This window comes from Etheostoma spectabile, chromosome 15, assembly GCF_008692095.1.
Source record: "Etheostoma spectabile isolate EspeVRDwgs_2016 chromosome 15, UIUC_Espe_1.0, whole genome shotgun sequence".
In the NCBI taxonomy this organism is placed as follows: domain Eukaryota; kingdom Metazoa; phylum Chordata; class Actinopteri; order Perciformes; family Percidae; genus Etheostoma; species Etheostoma spectabile.
This window is the reverse complement of record NC_045747.1, coordinates 10,613,776-10,634,793: the sequence shown is the minus strand read 5'-3', so window position 1 is coordinate 10,634,793 and position 21,018 is coordinate 10,613,776. Positions and strand designations below refer to the sequence as shown.

Sequence of the window (21,018 nt, the reverse complement as noted above, 5' to 3'; positions counted from 1 at the left end):
ACAAAAGCTTGTCCTGTCACTAGAGCTCTCTTGACTTAATCTTGGCTTTGAATGAATGTGTTGTTGCGTGCTCTATACAACCTTTCACTCATCAACCCTTGCTTCTTGTCTGATTATGATAATGCAATCTGCCAGGGCTCCTCTGCTCTCAGGCCTGTCAGACTCAGCAGAACTGCTGTTTGCACAGACCAGTGAGCACCAGTGGCTTTGCCCTGTCGGTGGACTCCTCCTTGGCAACCAGGCTGACCCCTTCTGACCCCTGGCCCGGGTCGTGGCCTTTGGATTAGAAGAAAAAAAAATGGTTCCTGCCTAAATTCAGCCATTAGAATCTGAAGGAGGCGGGGCGTGCCCTCTAGCCTCTAAAGGAAACACACATCTTTGGGCATTGAAGGGTGACAAAGATCATCAGCCAATAGGGGAACAAGTGCAGAGCATGATGGATTGTGCAATGGAACATGTGACATTTGATGGATGTCTAAATGAGGAGCATAATAGCTTGTGTGATGGATAGGTAGGAAGTGAACACTTAGATTTTCACACAGGAGCGGATGTGAGCTGTTTGGTTTTGGGACAGAGAATGATGGAGCAATTCTTGAGGGAGGAGGACTCGGCAAATGAGGCAATAATGGCATCGCACTGCTGTTTAGTTTTTAGATAATTACCGTTTTTATTGTCCATTGGATTGTTTCACACTTAAAAACAATTTCAAGCCATGAGCCAGCAACCCTCATGATCCAAATTAAATATTTATAAATGACATAATGTTGCACTGTTACTTTCAATTAGGCCAGTTAGACATGGCATGCATGCAACATGGGTTATAATCTCCCTAGACGTGCAAAATGGAGCCATAATAAAACAGTAGAGCACTGTGCAGACTACAGCATACTCCATGCTTTTGCACCAGTGAAGAAATGTGGTAGTGTTATATTGTTGAAACATCTCATATTAAATGTATTAAGGTTAAACTACATTAAAAAGACAAACAGCATGATGAGAGATTGGTGTGAATTCCTGTCTTGAAACCTTAACAAAATAACATATTTATGTTATTTTTAGATGAACTTTGCCAACTAAAAAAGATCAATAAAAGCTGAAACATAGTTTGAGCGTGCTTTTTCAACATTGTGAGCACATGTGAAATGGAAACCCAACCCAACAACAGCAATGCCTAATTCAGGATAGCATCAGAGGAATTTAGGGCCTGTCACACAGCAAAGCTCAGCACCAAAAACCCCAATGTAAAACATAGATTAAACAGATTTGTTCCTTTTGCAAATGCTTGATTGGATTGAACACACCTTAATTACTATCTGTATAATCCTTTAAATAAGTTATTCTGTTCAATTACAGACTATGGGCTACATGTCATGTTTTTATTAAAATCATTAATGGTAGTAAACCAGCGTGCTGAGTTCTGAGTTACGCCAACAGTTATCAAGTGGACAAGTGTTGGCAACAGCTGAATGGTCAGCTGGGAAAAGAATGGCTGAGCCCAGGGAAAGTAGAGCTGTAGGGGGTCATGCACACACACAGTTGTGTGCACATGCATGTGTAGCTGTTTCACATAGTAGCTGGGCACAGGTGATAGTCAGTGTCCCTTAATCAGAGTTCAGGACCCTGTTGTGTTGAAGGGAGCTGCCTGCACATCAAAAGTCCAAAGGTCAACCAGATTGGTTAGCATTGAGGATGTGATCCGCAAAAAAACAGAAGTAAACTTACAATTTGGCTGTTTAGCTTGAATGAACACTTGGCAACAACAGGACAGAAAGACAATGAAGACATGATTTTATTAAATGAGACCAAGAATGTGAGAAATCTCTCATTCTTAAAGAACATTTATTTCTTCCCCTTTGACTCAAAGCCTGTTCCTAACTCTTGGGTAGTGTCTTGAGAAAGCTGTTGGGGAGCTGTGTGGTCATGTTGCACCACAGTCATGTCAAGTTTACCCAGTTGCAGACTGAAGAGACAAGAGCTTGCTAGTATGACATAATGTGTAGATTTTGGGAGGATTATCACTGCTCTACTGTGGAATGCATAACATGTCTGAGTGGAGAAATCAGAGATCAAGAGAGTAGCACTGAGGGCACCGGAGGCTCACTGTGTGCTGACAGAGACATTTGGTTATGGCCTGCAATCTAGAAAATGTGAGGCTGCTAAAAGAAGTCCTAAATATTTTTATATGTGTCCACCGCTTCTGCTGCTATGACTGTGGAGACAGTTATATCATGTCTCATGTGCCTCTGGAGGACATTTGCCATGCCTGAATAAATAACCCTGATAATGGCACCAGAGTCATCTAAGATTGGGCTTGGAGAATTTTTTACTCAATGGGCATTTTGGAGGCGTAGAGTATCTAATAAAAGATGCTGTAGAAAGTTGCATTACCGGACCTGTAAGACCAAGTGCTTTTTGGAGCTTGACCCAAGATATCTCAACGTCTGCTGCTTTTATTTTGATCACTATTTTCTTTTTTAAAGCTGTTTCTAGCAAGTTGCCAAACTTTGTGGAATTGCAGTAATACTGTTGTGATAGTTTAATCCAAGAGTTAAAGTAAAACATAAGAAACCACAGATTTTTCATTTTTCATATACTGTCAATTAATTTCATGCATACACAGTATCAATTATTGAGTTCCATTACATTTCTATTCCTTCAGTATTTAAGAAATAAAGGTATGATATTTTTACTTTTGTAATTCTGGCATTTATCCTAACAAACTTATCTCTCCTAACTTTTTCATAGCAAGTATGAAAAAAGAGAACATTTTAAGCAGAAATATTATTTTAGTTCATCCATCTGAGTAATAACTAATATGTGCTGCTGTTTTGAAAAAAAAGTGAATCCCTAAAAACACCCTTTAGTTGTAATACTGTTTATTTCAGAATGTGTCACTTTTTTCTAAATGCAAACTGCTTAGAAAAACCCTAGCCTACATAAAATGATTATAAAAAAAATAAGATGTTGGCAATAAGTACAATAGGTGAATACAAGGTAAGGCCATAGGTGAACACATCTCTCTTAATGAGACAGATGCTGCCCCCTGGAGGCACCCAAGGGGCAGCATTTATATGATGAGTCAATGTTGAGGCCACAGTACATCCCTTCACTTATCGCCATCATGTCTGCACCGAGTTATGTACAATATAAGACCACAAACCAAACCCATAATAACAGTGTAATAAGAGCACAGAAAGTAGGCTTTATATTTAAAGTCGCTCTCCAATCCCTTAGAGAATGCTCATATTTCCAGCCGTGGTGAAATGTAGATTTATGCTCTAGTCATAACAAAGCCTGAACAAGTCTGACACTGCATTCTAAAAGGGTTGGAGCTATGATCATTTGTACAAGCCAGCCACACACTGATGAATGCCTTGATTCTGTGTAATGTAAAAGTGGATCCAACCCAGTAAGGTCGTGCCTACCTGCAAACAGGAGAAAATATGAGTGCTGCTGCCCTGCTCATGCAGAAAACTGACAACTATAGGTCGCTTTCGCAAAGACAACAGGGACCCCACGAGGGAAGGAAACCCTACTCTGCCTTCTGCTGAGAGTGATTTGACTGAGTGTGTACTTTAAAACTCATCAGTGTATCCACAAGGGTTAGATTTCTATTGAGAGTTGGAGGACATTTCATACCAAATTTAGAAAGAAAACACAGTCCAACAGATCATATTGAGTTCATAACGCCTGGGAAGAAATTTAGTAATAAAATAACAATTCTTTTGCCTGTGAAGGGTCTGTGAAGTTGTTTTTAACTCATTTTACTGATCTCATAAAGCAAGAAAGTTGAACTATATTTTCAGGAATCGCTTATGTCTAATATGCTTCATTTTAAATTTTTCCTCCAGTAATGCAGTTCTTGCAGTAGAAAAACAACATTTCAATTATTGACTAGACTCCTGAATGGATGAAACAAGAATTTAATACACATACTGTACAGGTCTTCCTCAGCAGAAGATACATTATATATAGAATATGGTCAGAGCAGATATGTTTACAGTTCAGCAATGGGTTTGTGTGGCCAGTAAGGATGTTTCTCTTTGTCCAGCTTTGTTTCTGGGAAAGTGTCGTTCAGGTCTTCGATGGTCATCTGGTCGAAGGGAATCATGTTCCGGAATTTGTCCAGCTGGAAAAGGACGAGCACAGGATGAGGACTGAAGTGAAGAGGAAGAGTTTGTGGTAGAATCAGGTTTACAGGTGTGGACACATTGCATTTCTGTTTAACTAAATTGCCCTGCACGCTTAAAAAAAGATGTGATATCTTAAGCGGGTAATAAGTAAATATTTGGCAATCGCAACAGCTAGAGATGTCTTTGTCTTACATACTTCAATAGAAGTGAAAGGGAGACGGAGTGGATATTGTAGAACGGAGGTGTAATGTGACCATACCTTTAGTCTGTATATCTGTGTGATCTGGATTGTAGATTTGTGTTGAAGACAATTTCACACAGGGGTTATGATATAAGTTTACATTTATCATTTATAATTTCTCACCTCTTTCTCATACTGGGCAATACGACCTTTGGATGCTTCAATGTAGGCAGCAGCTGTTGTGTTCTGGAAGACAAAATCCATTGCCACTATGTTGCGTAAACACATTGGAAAATTACTAAATCATTTTAAGATCATCTAAAACAAATTATATCATTTTTATCAAGGCACAGCTCATATTTTACTTCAATAAAAAATAATTAATTAAATTCTATCAAAAGTTTGCATGTAAACAAAAATAAGTTATATCGTATTTTAAGGACTATAAAGACACCTTTTTTCATAGTTTGGCTGGTCTTGCAACTTATAGTTAGGTGGGACTTATATATCAAAATATATCTAATTAACATGTTTTTAACCGTTAATGCATACTGACTGACATGAACCAAGGAGTAAACGTTACCATTTACAGCCGCGAGAGGGCGCTCTAGGCTTGTGACAGCAATATGCTGCAGAATTCAATGGATTCAGTGATGTGAAATGAAATCGGGAGCTTGGTGAACTTGCTTAGTGGTAACTTGCTTGTTGGACTGGCTGACTTATGTTAATTTAGCTTATTCGGCTTTACAATATTGTGTAGCTAAATAACTGTTAGTGTGTTATGTTAACATACCGGACACCTATCTAGCCTGTTGTCCTGTGTGCTGTTGTGTAGTTGAATAACTTGCCTTTCCAGATTAAATGTCTATTCTTGGTCTTGGAATTTAACTTTTCAATTTATATACATGTTTTTTTTCTCTTCATGACGCATTTTTTGACTGATGCAACTCCGGAGCAGCAAAAATATGGTAGGTATCTGGTTTCTTCTCTATGATTATTGGTATTTATACACAAACAAGTATGTTACAGAACATTTTAAAATTGGTGTTACTACACTTAATCTCTTTTCTATAGTTTAAGAAAAAACAGAATAAAATTAGAATACACTGCCAAATGCATAGCCATCTAATGCCATCATATTTGCACTCACCGCTTCTGCCTCCTGTGCATTGATAAGAGCTGTCTGAGTGTCTACAGGCTCAGGAACCTTCAGGCCGCTGAACTGAGAGGAAACAGAAAGTTAATACAATATCTGATAGTAAATACTCAACATGCCGTTATTATGGTCTTACCACCATCACTTTGCCTAATATAAGGATTTTAGTTTCACTTCGGTTTAAAGACTTAAAAGAGTTTTCAGGATTACATAGTCAGATTTGCTGGTAACTTCTCTTACCTTCTTCTCAAATTCCTCCACCATGCCTGCTTTATTCACAGCAGATCTGTAGTAGCTCCAGTCGATTGCAGTGGGTTTCTCTGGCAGAGAGGTGAGCCTGTGAACACAGTAAGCTTTTTATAAACAGCATAGTTTACCTTCAGCAATGGCGTGTCAAGATAATAGCATTTTACCAACATAGTGTGTATGTAATGCCTGCTATTGTGCAGAAGACTATGCACTTAATACTATATATAGAAGTGCAACGGTGCTGCAGCATCACCGTTCTCCTTCTAAAAAGGTAAGCATTTTCAAAGTTCACTACAATGATAAAAGCTTTTTGACCTTTTATGTTAAGTGTTATAAATTTTCTTCAGATCTAAAATAAAGAAACGCTGTTGGTTGCTACTGTGTGCAGCACTACTATTATTAAAATTGCTTAAAATTTATTTTATTTATGAAAGTTTGCAGATTTGTGTTCTCAAAAGTTTGATCATTGCCGCTAAGTGCACTAAGTTATACATTAATCAATATATGTTTTTACATTATACATTTTTAATTTAAGTAAACAAGTGCAGATTGGTGAAGTGTTCAATAAATGCTTTTGTTGAGGAATGAGCAAGACATATGTTGAAAATTGTTTTATGTATCGGTATATGGCTAGGAATACCTACTTTGCAGCAACAGCATCACTTCGTGTCTTCAGGTTATTAAACATGGTCCTCTGGTTGGGGGGCACCCTCTCTGCAAAAGCCACCCAGTCTATGGTCTTCAGTGCAACTCGTCTCCCAGCCATGTTTCAGTGCGTGTTAACTAGAGAGGGCAGGGAAACTCCAGATTGATCTTTACTCATAAGGAACAATGTTAATGGCGTAGTTCCGTAAAATAGCTTTTCTTAATTGGCCTTGTTCTAAATGAGCACCGTGGTCCCCAATTTCTTTTAACAGGTATTTGGATATGGCCCCGAGTCTCTTTGGAAAGCAACAAACAAACTGATAATTTGTCAGCTAAGGAGCGGTATTAGTTTGCACTGTGTCCTAAAAAGCTAACAACAACAAACCCAGTTAGCAAACATAGCTAACGTTAGCAAGGTCAGAACAACAATCCCGCCGACAGACGGACAAACAGATTTACGTTAGTGTCCTGTTGCAACATTTTGTAAACGAATCTGCTACATTCCTCCGGGATTAAATTGCGACAATTTGTTTAAAGCATCTTTATGATGAAGTTGAGCATTTAAAAATAGCTAGCAACATGTCATACCGTCAATAGCACGAACTCCTCGAAACTGACTGCCGACAGGAAACGGAAATATAAGCTTGTTAAGGTTAATTTAACAGTAAATGTCATATAAAATAAACTGTTAGTGGCAGTCTCAAATTCGTGATATAGCTAATTACACTCAAATACTTTTTCATTGAAAAGAAAACCTCAACCACGGATTTGTCAACTGTAAACAACTAGTCAACAATTGCACTCATCTTCATTGTTTTAGTTTGAAAGTTTTAAAAATGTGAATGTAGTATATTGTGTCTGCCTTGACGCTAAGTGGTGCATTGTTTACAGAGCGTGGGCTCACTCTTGACATCAGTATTTCCTCCTGTCAATAAGTGGTCTCAAGAGTCAGGACACAATGATCCAGAGGACAAAAACCAAGAAGAGGCGCAGTGGTCCGCCTCCTGTTATGGTCTGCAGGTGGGTGGCCCCGTTTAACACAACCATCACCCTGTGCATGTGTGCAAGATGTGTAGTTTGCAAGAATTTATATATAACGGTTATAAATAAACCTTTTTGAGGAAGGCATTCACGACAAGTTCGGCCAGAAACCCATTGATTTTGTGCATGAGTTTGTCTTTTGTCAGTCCGTCTCCCTCACTACTGACAGATCCCCTAACAGCAACCCTTGCATAAAATATGACTTGCCTACAAATCATTGTTATATAACAATATTCCTAATATTATTTCACCCTGAATTTTGTCTGTTGGCAAGTAGTTTATGTACTAGAATCAGTTCTTAGCCAAACATATGTGTATACTGCAAAACTTAATTTTGTTACCACCTCACTCTTCTTGCCTTCTCTCCATGTGTATGCACATTATGTTTTCTTTTATAATTTGACATGGATTTGGTTATTACTGTCTGCTACTGCATGCACTATACATTAAATCAAAGAATCAAAAAGCCCGCTGAGCTGATTTAGATGTCTACTTTATATGACAAGCCTGCTGTATTTGGCAAGAGGAGAAAGCAGACCCATTATTTTAGTGTTTCTGAGAATACACTGGAGATAAGTTGAAATTATTGTGGCCCATTTTTTGGTCCTGTTTAAAATTGATAGATGTATGCAAACCATGTCTATGGGTATAGGCCTACTGCGTACATAGGTGAAGACATGCTTTGCACCAGGTAAATGTGCTGCAGACAACCCCGCCCCTGCTGCTGCACAGACGCTCTTTGCCGTGGCTCTTGTGTGACATAATGTTATTTTGTGCTTGCAGATCAAATCAGACAGACTGATTAACTGATGGCCACTGGAGGGACCATAACTTTAGGAAGGGACAGACTCTCTTTCCTTTAATAGAGAGACAACACTTAGATCCAGTTCAACCCAGATTGTGCCATACTTAAGACTATTGTCAGCAATGCTAAGATCGTGGGGTCAAAGTTTTAGATATGTGGATGGACTCAAACACAGCAAGGTTTGGAAACTATGCAGCACAAGTTTGCTCCAGTGGGGTCGGTAAGTTTATGATCTTCATGTTCAGTGGTCAAAGAGCAACCTTGAAAAGAAAGCTGGTTTTCCATAGAGGCAGTGCATGCATTTAAGGAATAACCAGGACTAACCTAATGCTATTAGTTTTCTTGGCCTTGAGGACAGAGAGGAATCTTTGGGTTTTCTTGGTATGGTTTATGTTTACTTTTAATGTATTGTATATTACAGCTAGACAGGTACAGTAAGTGAAGAGCGTGAAAGGGGATGACGTGCAGCAAAGGGCCACAGGTCAATTCAATGTTTTCATCTCTTATTTATTTGGCTTATCCAAGGTTCACTGTTTAACAGCCTCATACTGTAGAGGAATAGCATATTATCATTTATTTTCAAAATCTGCGGTGAATGATGATCCTCAAATTATAGTCTATATATACTATATTTGTCTCCTGTCTTTTACCTAAATCTTTAAATGGCAGGTCCCTTCATGTGGACAGTCCTCCTCGCAAACCCTCACTGACCAGCAGCTATGTCCATGGCACCTCCTCCATGTCCCTGCTCCCCCTGACTGTAGGTCAGACTCTGGACTCCATAGTCCAGCGCTGGCCTGACCGTGAAGCTGTGGTCTTCCTGCAGGACGGCATCCGGAAAACCTTTGTGCAGTTTCAGCAAGATGTGTGTCTCAGACTTTGTGCCTTCCCAAATGTATCAATGCTAAAACATTGTTCATGTCACCAATGAGTCACCTATTTCAATGAAAACACTGAGACAATTAGTAAAATTAACTAATGTCAAATAACTGCCAAATGAAACTTGTTTGTACTCTTTCAGGTTATCAAAATAGTTGTTTCTTTTGACATGTGATTAAAAAATGTCTCTACATGAAGAAGCATCCATCACATGCAGTTTGATGACAGCAAATGCTTAAAAGCTAGAAAGCTAGATTGTAAAGATCCAGAATTCATACTACTGGTGGTGAAGAATAATTCAATTTTTGTGACAATAATTGGTGCAGGTTGACAAGGCGGCTGCAGGTCTGCTTGCTTTGGGCCTGAAGCGAGGCGACAGGCTGGGAGTTTGGGGACCCAACATGTACGAGTGGATCCTTTTCCAGTTTGCTTCAGCCAAAGCTGGAATTATACTGGTCAGTTTGGGAATGGGTTATACCTTTAAATGTTAATTTAGTGTGTAGCATTGTGTTTAGACAAACAGACTGCTCTGTATTACAAAACACGCTGCTGTCAAGTGTCAGTGAGCAGGACATTGAACCCTTTCAGGGGCCCTGGTGAACTATTCTGTAGTTGTGCCGAACATTTCCATTATCTAATTTGGGATTCATCTTATACACAATACATCATGTGTAAGATATGGCATATGTTGTAAAGCTGTTTAAAAAAAGTGGTACTGTATAAATACACTTGTCATATATGTGCAGGTGTCATTGAACCCAGCCTATCAGGTGACGGAAGTGGAGTTTACTCTAAAAAAGGTACAACACGTTTTGTTAGGCATTAGCCTACTTACACGGCCAGTAGTGGTGTCTTAACCTGGTGCATGAAATAACAAGGGAACATTGGGTGTCCCTGCTGTTCTGACCAGCAGTACAATTTGGAACTTTTTAAAAATGTATTTCCATTTTCTTAAAATTCTACTGTTGAAAATAGGGCTGACAACGTCAAAATGTAAACGGGGGGAGGGGTTCTAAAATTCTTTTTAAAAATGTGGGCCAATAACACCCCCTAGGTTTTTTTTGTCGCGAGGCCTAGGACCTCTTGTGAGAAAACATCAAAACTCAGGTTTTTTTTCATCAAGAGGAAAGCAGTTATAACCAGTGACGTTTACAATGAGGTTACCACAGACAATTATCTAAAAACAATGTTTATTTTTAAAACTTGGATACACATTTTAAAAACAGTCAACACCCTTGCTTAAACTACTTATAATAAAGCCAAGACACAAATCCAAAACACAGTTGAAACATAAATCAACATTTATTAAAAATAATGCAGCGTCAAAGTAAAATTTAAGGACTTGGGATGCAGCCATAGTCTTTCCACACACTCAGCTAGACCGCAGGCAGCATACACAATCTCTACACAGGACTCTGTAAAGTAAGACCATAAATTCAATAGAAATTATTTGTCATATGCAGGTCCAGTGTAAAGCTGTGGTCTGCCCTACCCGCTTTAAAACCCAAAACTTCTGTGATATGCTGAGGGAGCTCTGCCCAGAGCTCGACAAGACGCCAGTAGGCATGATCAAAAGCTCCAGGTTTGACAGAGCCAATGTCAGATTGAATATATGTTCTTCCTTTATTGTCATTATGGGAGTACGAAACTGTAAATGCTTCACAATCTATATTTTAAGGTTATGTGGATGTGATATAAATATTGTGTCTTGGGTCTGCCAGGTTGCCAGACTTGCGTATGGTGATAGTGACAGATAGCAGACAGCCAGGGATGCTCCACGTAGAAGATGTGATGCAAGCAGGGTAGAGTCAGCACCACAAAGAGCTGATGATGGATCTGCAGAGCAAATTGTCCTTTGATGAGCCCATCAACATTCAGTTCACATCAGTAACTTTCACACTGCCACATGTGTATTGTATAACTTGGACTAACATAAGGATTTAACAATGATCCAGATGAAGTCATGTTGCTTGTGTGTTTGTTCCAGGGGACGACAGGGAGTCCTAAAGGAGCCAGTCTTTCCCACCACAATATTGTTAACAATGCTTACTTTATGGGTCTCCGAATGGGTTTTGCACAGAGAGTAAGTACAAATGTGTCTCTTTATTTGAAGTGAAATGAAACAATGACAGTTAAATGTAAATAATCTCATTTTCCACATTCCCATCAGGCTCAGGTGCAAGTGTGTGTGCCTGTTCCCATGTACCACTGCTTTGGCTCTGTGTTGGGAGGGATGTGTATGGCAGTGCATGGTATCACACTGGTCTTCCCTTCCTCTGGCTACAAGAGCCGAGCCAACCTGGAGGCCATTCAGAGTGAAAAGTATGGCACGCTGCTCATCACCCAAAAGGCTTTCAAATATACAATATTATGCACCTAAATTGATTCTTGTTTGTACACTCAAGGTGCAATTTCATCTATGGCACTCCCACAATGTTCACCGACATGCTTAGCCAACAGAAAATACACAAGTATGATTTATCATCAATTGAAGCTGGTAAGAGATTTTTTTTAATGTATTTACAGTTACAGGGGTGTGGTTATAAACTCAATTCGCAGAGCAATCATTCTTGTATTACAATTGCAAATATACCAAAGCTGATATAAAAACTAAAACATGATCAACATGTTGTATTGAACTTGGTGTAATGTTTGAGAGCATGTGAGGCATTATTGTTTATGTGCTGCTGTTTTTAGGTATCATTGCAGGTTCTCCGTGCCCTCCTGAGATTGTGAGAAAACTAATAACAGACATGAACATGAAAGAGCTAATGGTGAGAAATTACATATCCTGTATTGACTTTTAAAATTGTAGCTCCTCCAGCAAATCACGTGTACATGCTGGTTTGACAGATCGCTTATGGATCCACTGAGAACAGCCCCGTCACATTTCTGGGATTCCCACAAGACAACGAAGACCTGAAAATAAATACTGTTGGATGTATCATGAACCACACTGAGGTAGGCCTTATCTTTTGCAGAAAAGCTTTTATATTGTGATAACCACACTGTTCCTAATGCCCCTGTGTCTTTACTATAGGCTAAAGTGGTGGACCCTACTACTGGGGAGATTGTCCCTCTGGGGGCCTCAGGAGAGCTGATGATCAGAGGCAGCTGTGTGATGCATGGATACTGGGACGATCCTCAGAAAACCAGAGAGGTTATCTCCCAAGACCGCTGGTACAGGACTGGGTAAGATGCTATATATATAATGTACACATAATCTTTGTCTAAAAGAGAATATGTTATGCAACTGGAACAGGGATTGCTGCTTACTTGGGAAATATTGTATACATATTACATGTTGTGTGTTTCATCTTCAACACAGTGACACGGCCTGTCTGAACAGTTTGGGATACTGCCGCATTGAAGGACGCATAAAGGACATGATCATCCGAGGAGGGGAGAACATCTACCCTGCTGAGATAGAGCAATTTCTCTATACACATCCTAAAGTACAGGAGGTACAGGTGAGACTCAGAACCACTGGAGGGCAGCAGATGTCGGATCGAGTTTGAGCTGTTGAACTCAGGAAAGAGGTACAGGGTTCCTTTGTGTAAATATAACAGGTATAAGCACTCATTTGTCCCTGTCGCAGTAAAGCTCATTAATGAGCAGAGATAAAAGTATGACTATGAATATTTTTAAGGTATATCTGTGACTGTGATGAATGAATGAAATTGCTTTTGTCTTTGAAATATGGCTTTTATCTTATTTAGTGTAGGAAATCGTAAATCTGCTATTTGCACAGGCCCTCGAGTAGCCCATATGTTAATTGTATATTTGTTTTTTTAATTGTTTTTTAACCCTGTGCTTGTCGTTGTGTCTGTAACTCTTGCAGCTAAGTTGCTCAGTGTCCAATGCAAATTTCTCCTTAGGGACACCAATAAAAGTACTTTGACTTTGACTTTGACATTGAGTTTAGTCTATCAGTTTGTACTGATGTGGATAGTCCCCTTTAATTAACTGTACAGAAAAAGAAGCAGGTTTAGACTCTATGGCTAATTTCCAGCTGTAGTGCCAAAACAGTTTTCAATAGGCAATTGTAATACAAAAAAATAAAAATACAATTGTTGCAAAATTTAAATCTACATTCTATTTCTCTGCGTGTTTCCCAGGTGGTTGGAGTGAAGGATGAGAGGCTGGGCGAGCAGGTGTGTGCCTGCATCAGGCTGAGGGAGGGCAAGACCTCCAGTGCAGACGACATAAGAGCATTCTGCAAAGGCCAGGTAAGAAGTGATGTGATAAACAAAACTGCTCAACTTAATCTTAAATCTTAACTCCAAGCACAGCTGTACAGTTTGTGTGTGCCCCCCACCCCCTAGATTTCTCACTTCAAGATCCCACACTATGTGATCTTTGTCGACAGCTACCCTCTGACAGCCTCTGGAAAGGTACCACACTTCTGCTCGCACACACCAACATTGCTGAACTATCAAGATCACTGTGATGATTTACGGTGTAATTATATAATAAAACTAAAATGGCTGCTGTTTCTGGTTTTTTTTTAGATCAAGAAGAACACATTAAAGGAGGAAATGGAGATGAAATTAGGCCTTTCATTTTATAAACCCTGATGGTCTGTTTGAGTGCATCAGCTGGGAATGCCAGAAACTGAGCTGTGTGGAGTTAAGGCTTTCTTCACCGAGAGCTGAGACAGGACTATAACTTCTACTGGATTGTCAGTACTTAAAATGTTTCTACTTTTACTTCCTTCACTCCTCATTACTTTGTTTTAATGTTAATATAAAAGTACAGTGGGCTTATATCATCTTTGAACTTGACGTTTCATTTTTGACATTTGGAAATGGTTTAACAAAAACTTCTTAACTCAAGGTCCATTTACTGGACATTTTACACTTTAAACATTGTTCAATAATGACATGAAATGACCACTGAGCTGATTTAATCCACTGATGACGATCACAAGATGTACCTGAAAGCTTTGGAAAAACTCTAATAAGTGGACTGTGTGCTGTATCATCTTTAATTACAGTTTAGGCTTCATACTACACAACGTATATTTGTCATCTCAATCTTTATTTACTGAAACAATTTTGACATACAATTTAATATTATAATACAATGGCTTTAACCATTCATTATCTGAACATGCCATATAGAATCTGAAATAAATAGGACCTTAATGCCAAATGTAAGTATGTACAAATGTGGTAGGCAAATTTACCATCATTATATACACTGACTGTAGAACAGGCTTCCGTAACAGGCTCAGTGCCCAAAATGACATCTCATATAATCAAAAAAAAAATGTAAATGCTAAAGGCTTCAAATTATGCTTCAAGATGGTTACACAAATATCTGATAGGGAGAAATTTGTGGGCAAAATCGATTTAGACAAATTTCTGCCTTGTAAAATTAATGTACTGCCAATATCCAACCCGCTAAAAATCCAAGAATCACGTCAAATTAATATTAAGTAACATTAAGTTCACACAATAACCGATAATCAGCAAATATGCTGCATGACATAAAGGCCACAATGGACCATTAATTCATACACCAGGAAAAGGTAACAGACAGTCTCAAACAGGATCCTTGAGTCGGTTTTGTTTTGCTTTGAGTATTCTTTTGTGTGAGTTTTATAAAACCAAATTCATATTGGGTTGGAGAAAAACATTTTTAATTGCTCTGTATTCCTGGTCCATATTGCTGAATTGTCAATAAAGTTGACTTGACAAATCCACCGTGGATAATTGCCATCATATCATAGAAAGGTAAATGAGCCTGGCCCAAGAAAAAAAAAATCTGTACATTAAACAAAAAAAAAAAGAAGGCAAAAAACAGTTCCCTTGAAATCTCAATGGATGCCCAGAGAAGAACTAAACCTGCGAGGAGAGTTTGTTTAAGTGCAGATTTAACCTCAGAGAACAGAGCCAGCTTTAACATGGTGACTACTTCCAAATTACAGCAAGTAGCCAGTAACAAGAGGAACAACTGCACTGTGGCTACATGGCTTTGAACGATCAACATTCCCTTCAGTCATGAATACGGGGTCCAACCATTCTCTCCAACCCCACATTACATATGCACACATGCAGGAAAATAGCAAATAGGAAATATTGCATTTTAAAGCATACTGTGAAATAAATTAATTCATATGAACCCATCCCTTTTTAAATATAATACATTCTAAATTTAAATAAGTTTAACTGTGCAATTTAAGTGAAAATACAGGAGGAAAAGGTTACGAGGAAGCAGTGGTCTGTTGAGAACCTTTTGTCAGGGATAGTTTTCAGATGAACAGTGGAACTAAGAATAGAATGGTGCCACTTCAAAGCTGACATCTAGAGAGCAACACGTTTGCATAAACATTCGTACGAGCACAGTACAGCTTTAGGCACATGCAAGTATGTGGTAGGAACATAATGCACACATGACTGTGCACCTACTCACAGATGCATTTAGAGCTGAAAACTGGAGGCAAGTTCATTGTATACTCAAGCCTCTCTTCCACACATCACGTTCAAAAATGCACAATTCCAAACAGGCAAACACACATCACTTTCTCACACACACACACACACACACACACACACATATATTCAAGTGTCCTCTCGGTTCCCACATTGCGTTGGGTGGATAGGAGTTTCAGTAGAGGTTTGGGTGGTGTGGGGACGCATCAAACACTCAAAGGCAGCATGCCTGGTGGAGACACGGCTCTGGATGTCGTCAAGGAGCTGGGGTCCAATCCATTTACAGTCCTGTAGTTGCCACATGAACACGCACAATATTAGCAAACAGGAGCACAGACACACACATACATACATACATACATACATACATACATACATACAGGGCAAAAACAAATGTGCATAAAACCAGGTATAAAAGTAGCAAGGAGAGGAACAAAACCACTTGCTAAAAGACTCACGTTTTGTCAAAGTAAGTGGTATGCAGAGAGTGAGAGAACTTTGTGGCATTGCTGTTGATGAGTTTGCCGTTGTCTGTGGAGTAATTTTTCCTTGCTGCCTGGTCTTTGGCAAACTTCCTACAGGCGGCGATTTTGGACTCCAAAGCCTAGACCCAAAACAAGAGATACAATCTGTATTTTGTATTCCACGGAGCCAGCGCTGGAACCCAGAGCAGACGAGCCACACAACTTTCTGCAAACACTGCCATGACACAGAGCTGGTTTTAAATCAGCAAATATTTACTTATTTAATAATACCTACCCCAACTTTCCTCAGGAGATCACCAACAATATTAAGAGCTGAGATTCTAGCAGAAGGAGTGAGGGTTGAGTTGCCACAGCCATTGGTCAATGCTGCACAAGGACACAAGCCCATATTAAAATACAATGCATATATTTCAATTCCCCATTTCATGTGTGCAATAAAGAATAAGATTAATGATTCCTGACCTTTTGAGCTGATGAAGGGGTGGTCTATGCTCTTTCCTATGGGTGTGGCTGGGAGGGATAAAGAAGCTTGTACTGCAGAATCCATCTTGTCAATGTCTGAGGTGGGTGAGCTCGGTGCTGATATCCTGTCTGTAGTCCGCTCCCGTACTGCCAGCTCCTGTCTCAGGTCTGCAGAAGACAAACTCGTGAAATACTCCTCCACTAACCCATACACAGATGACTTATTGCATGGAAAATGTCAGAATGGATTCTTGTCTTTACCTCGTGCTTCATCTTTCAGCCGCTGCACAGATACTAGAAGGGACTCTTTCTCATCCAGCTCACTTTCCAGGAAGGCATTTCTCTCAATGGCCTGGTTTAAACGGCCCTCAAAGTCCTCAAGAGACACTATTGTTGCCCTGCACACACAGAGGTTGAAAGGCACAATTGTTAAAACCTTTTGTGAAAATTATAAGTAGATCCACTCTCTAGAAAATCAAAATCTATCATCATATTCTTGCCAAAACTATTCACAAACTGACCAAAATGTGACAAACAACAAACTGACAGTCTGACCTTTTGGCTCTCTCCAGGTCATCGTTGGCCTGCTCAAGCTCTCGGACGTATTTGTGGAGCTGCTCCTTGATGCTGCGTGTCTGGCCTAGGTCATCCTCTAGCATAGAAACCTGTTTGTAGCTCTGGGCATACTGATGCTCCAGTTTCTCCTGATTGAGATGGATAGAGTAAAGAAGAGAGAGGAGCTTGGGAGTAAGTGTGTGTAGAGAAACAAATAAATTGAACACACCTCTTGTTACATGACCTGTACAAATCCACATTAATTTCCTTCTGGTGAGGCATGCAGTGTGAAAATAGCATTTTTATAGTTTTTTAAAATAAATAACAGTAACCCTATTGTTGGCAAAAGAACCTGGTGAATCACAACACAGTTAGTAAAGATTATGTTTCACCCATTATTTTATTTCAAAAAGCCTATTTGTTCTCCGAGGAGGCCTTGTGGCTCATTCCCCCTGTGGTACCTAACAGTTCAGTTAGCATGTCTGTAGTGTGGTCAAAGAAGCACAAATACATGAAAGCATGATTCATGATCTCTCTGGTTCATTCACACAGTTTGTTTTTAGCATTAGCTGCTGCATCATGCTGATGTTTGGCCATGTGAAAAAGCACAATATGTTTTTGTTCTGTGTGTAGTGGCCACCGTGATTTCCTGAACGTATGCACTGTTATTTGTTAGACTATGGACATGATCACCAGATGAGAGCACACTAAATAAATCTGACTACCGTTCATGCCTGCAGTGATTAAGAACCAGTCTTATCCTTGTGGTTTTCCAATCCAATTAAGGAGCGCTGGATGATTACATAAGAGCATGCCTTATTAACACCTAACGTAAAAAAGACGTAGGACCTTGTCCTCAGGATCCAACAGAGATTAGATAACTTCTTAAGTAACCACAAATTACTTTATTGGTGTCCTGACCCATAGACCGTAAAACAAAGCCAAATCCAAAAATAAGCTACGGTGCAAGTGACCAGTTACCTTGAGGTTGGCCATCTCGTTCTTCAGTCTCTCGTTTTCAATGTGGAGGTCTCGAAGGCGGTGTTCGGCCTGGCCAAGCTGTGCCTCCAATTCAGCTTCCAGCTCCCGGCTCCCTTCCTGGAACTCCTGCAGTTCCTCCTGGGCATCATAGCAACTGGAAGGCACACACACAGACACAGTGGGGAAAACACAAACAATCATTGTCTATTACCGTCTACCCTGTTCACCGTCCACCATTCAATTCTGTACAGTTGGCTGTCTGAATGGCCACGGGCATGAGCTCTAGAAAACTGCCTGGCTTTTGTCCTGTGAAATGAGCCAGGCTCAGGCATGTTCTAGCAGCTTTATCTCCAATGGCCAGGAATAGACCGGCATGAAAAGGCCAATATTTGTAGATTTTTAACCTTCAATCCTGCCTCTGCCAAACTGGAAACTGTGCACAGCTCAGCATTGTCGAGTTAAGCATTCTAAATATATAGCTCTAAAGAAACAGCGGAACTGTGACAGTAGATGGTTTAGAAGTAGCTCAGAAAAAGACAGGCCTGCTATCATGAGACCTCAGCTGTGAGAGAGGTTAAAGTTCAGAGGTAAAGAGAAAATGAGAGTGCACAGCAACAGGATGAGGACATGTGCTAAGAAACAGGATGTGTGTTCACGCTGTTCAGGGCTGACCCCATGTAGAGAATTCTAAAAACACACACATAACTCATAACGTAGTTCCAACGTGTGTAGATTCATTTAAGGAAACATTTCTTTGTGGAAGGTAATTGTTGAGTATAAGTTATCTAAAATGGACCTGTCAAGGGTGTGCACACACATGATGACACCCTGGTTAACACTGTTCTGAGATCAGCTGACTTGTGCTGGGATAATGTCCTCACAGGCTCTACAGAGCACTGGAATCCATGAATCAGTTGTTGTGCTGGGGTCGTTCCACACATACAGACGCCACAGTGGCTGCTTCATCAGCATGCCGGGCCCTATAACTTCCCTGCCACTGTCTCACGCTTTAAACAACAAACAGCACTCCGTATGTGTGATGGAAAAACGCATTAAATAACATGAAAACTGTGAATGCAGAAAATACAAGAGCCTTTTACACTACTACATCTTTTTGTGATACTTATTAACTGTATGATGTCCAAGTAGCCTCTTCTCAACAAAATGGAAAAAGTTTAAAAATATCCCTTCAGAGAGATAATTTTTCAATAGGTATCTCGTAAACGCTGCATGCTGCCAATGTGAAAAGTGATCTTGAGAAAATGTATTCACAAAAAAGTGTGAGACAAGCCACTATATATTTGGGAGATGCTTTTTTTTTCTCCATGGCTTGAAGTTCTTTCCATATGTACCCACAGCAGGAATTTCTTAGAAAACCACCAGGACTTTAACCCTCTCTGTGCAGGTTTACACTTCTTTTGAGTGTATGATGAGGCCCCAACTCCACAAATAAAAAAAAAGACAGACAGAGTTCAACAGGTTTCTGTTTAAGAAGTAAAAGATGCAGTCATTTCCTCCTGAGAAAGCCCAAGCTTTTTGTGGGCACTTATTTCAAAAAAGCCTGTCTGGTCATTTGCCTTATATGGCTAAATATGGGTTTCTGTACTGAAACTTTAAACAGAGACGTGACTACAGACAAAACTAAATATTCAGCATCTGCCTATTACGCAAGATTGAGAAACTACAACTTATTTTAAACAGAGTTTCTCATATGGGGGATTGCTGCCATCTGCTTTTTGGTTCAATGTTTTTGAAAGAGATAAAATATGATACATTTTTCCATAACCCAATTTGCAAAAATGAGCTTAGTAGGCAAAGAGTAATACTCCCCATGCACCAAAAAGTTAAGAGCACAACACAAAATTGATCCAATAGCCATATGTACGAATGATGATATATTGAATGATATATAAATGATCTAAAAACATGGATAAAGAAATTATGTAGGCTGCATGTATATAGAAACTCAGAAATGTTAACTCATGTTATATGGGAAGTAAATCATACTACCTACCTTTTCTTATATTTGAGGGCTTGGGACTTCCAGTAATCAACTTCCTCATCCTTTGACGTGAATTTGGGAATCATCTCTTTGTCCATGTCAGGGCACCCTTAGGATTAAAGAGATTATTTATTAGCCTTACAACAATTTACATTATCTTAAAGTGCATATGAAAAAGATGCAAGGCTAGTGCTCATGAGGTTAAAAGTAGAACAAGCATAGAATAGTGAAAAAATAAACTAGCACACATGGCTCAAAACATGGTATAACACTTTCACTATTTGCATCCTTTGGCATGTAGAATCATGCACAGTGCATTCTTTTCCGTGCTGAACAACCAGGCAAATCAAGATTTAAAAAAAAAAAAATCATTCCTCACTGGGGAAGATAAAGAACAGATCTCTTTACTCAAAAGTCACAAACAAAGCCAGATTGGCCTGGCCACGTCACCCTGCTGTCATCCTTAGTTACTCATGAAATACTGACAATAGCCTCTGATGGGGAAATCACGCAAATATTTAGAAGATGGGTTTTAATAAACTTACTGCACTATGATTGTGAACAGCCTCAACGATGTGTCCAGTGCCTAGTAGAAGTGTGCTTCGTGCTAACCATTTTTAGTTGTATTTATTTAATAAAAATGCTTTTATGTTACGTCATTTATTATCTCACACACTCGGTAAGTGTCTTGCCTTGTCCTGATGTTATGTGTTGAGGACCACAATGGAAGTAAGTCCTGGACTTTGTGTTTTTATCCTCGATTGTATTTTCATGTGTAAAGCATTTTCAACTACCAAGTCACTAAGAACTGTTAGTTCTGAAGAATTGAGTAAGTATTTAATGTTTTTCATCTTCCGCCCTGTATGCAGAAATTACACTTCACTAGGCGGTTGTTCCTCTTTTATGGTAAACTAATAAAACTTTGCCTCACTCTGATCTATGTAGACCAACAAGGTAGGTTTCAGGAAATTATTAAAAACACATTTGGAGCGTGTCTTGTATGGGGA

General features: G+C 39.4%; 3 protein-coding genes across 3 annotated transcripts; 1 reads left to right on the top strand and 2 right to left on the bottom strand.

The window, feature by feature from the left end:
• Positions 1 to 3,893: 3,893 nt before the first annotated feature.
• On the bottom strand, positions 3,894 to 7,159 carry atp5pd (ATP synthase peripheral stalk subunit d). The gene is made up of 6 exons (XM_032537622.1): positions 6,953 to 7,159; positions 6,364 to 6,502; positions 5,711 to 5,807; positions 5,465 to 5,536; positions 4,498 to 4,560; positions 3,894 to 4,129 (listed from the first exon to the last, which is right to left on the bottom strand). Exons 2-6 carry the CDS (start codon positions 6,483 to 6,485, stop codon positions 3,998 to 4,000), a joined length of 486 nt encoding a protein of 161 aa, XP_032393513.1. The 5' UTR covers positions 6,486 to 6,502; positions 6,953 to 7,159; the 3' UTR covers positions 3,894 to 3,997.
• Positions 7,160 to 8,193: 1,034 nt separating this feature from the next.
• Positions 8,194 to 13,862, top strand: LOC116703047 (medium-chain acyl-CoA ligase ACSF2, mitochondrial-like). Its single transcript, XM_032537619.1, is given in 16 exon segments — positions 8,194 to 8,430; positions 8,880 to 9,075; positions 9,416 to 9,544; positions 9,836 to 9,889; positions 10,553 to 10,671; positions 10,811 to 10,976; positions 11,077 to 11,172; positions 11,260 to 11,411; positions 11,495 to 11,586; positions 11,787 to 11,863; positions 11,943 to 12,050; positions 12,130 to 12,281; positions 12,418 to 12,559; positions 13,208 to 13,318; positions 13,415 to 13,483; positions 13,601 to 13,862. Coding segments are annotated over 16 exon segments (1,827 nt in total). The 5' UTR covers positions 8,194 to 8,332; the 3' UTR covers positions 13,667 to 13,862.
• A 1,659-nt stretch (positions 13,863 to 15,521) lies between these two features.
• On the bottom strand, positions 15,522 to 20,120 carry ndel1b (nudE neurodevelopment protein 1-like 1b; the record flags this gene model as incomplete). Its single annotated transcript, XM_032537620.1, is given in 8 exon segments — positions 15,522 to 15,814; positions 15,985 to 16,130; positions 16,286 to 16,377; positions 16,474 to 16,641; positions 16,735 to 16,871; positions 17,029 to 17,177; positions 18,010 to 18,163; positions 20,024 to 20,120. Coding segments are annotated over 8 exon segments (1,025 nt in total), but the record flags the coding sequence as incomplete, so codon positions are not given.
• Between the last annotated feature and the right edge of the window lie 898 nt (positions 20,121 to 21,018).

What these genes read in the sequence shown, in the direction of transcription:
- atp5pd (XM_032537622.1), bottom strand. Translation starts at nt 6,485, where the DNA reads ATGGCTGGGAGACGAGTTGCACTGAAGACCATAGACTGGGTGGCTTTT. An exon ending in AGTGATGCTGTTGCTGCAAA is followed by an intron (nt 5,808 to 6,363) that starts GTAGGTATTCCT and finishes CTGTGTTCACAG; the next exon opens with GCTCACCTCTCTGCCAGAGA. An exon ending in TTGCCCAGTATGAGAAAGAG is followed by an intron (nt 4,130 to 4,497) that starts GTGAGAAATTAT and finishes GTCCTTTTCCAG; the next exon opens with CTGGACAAATTCCGGAACAT.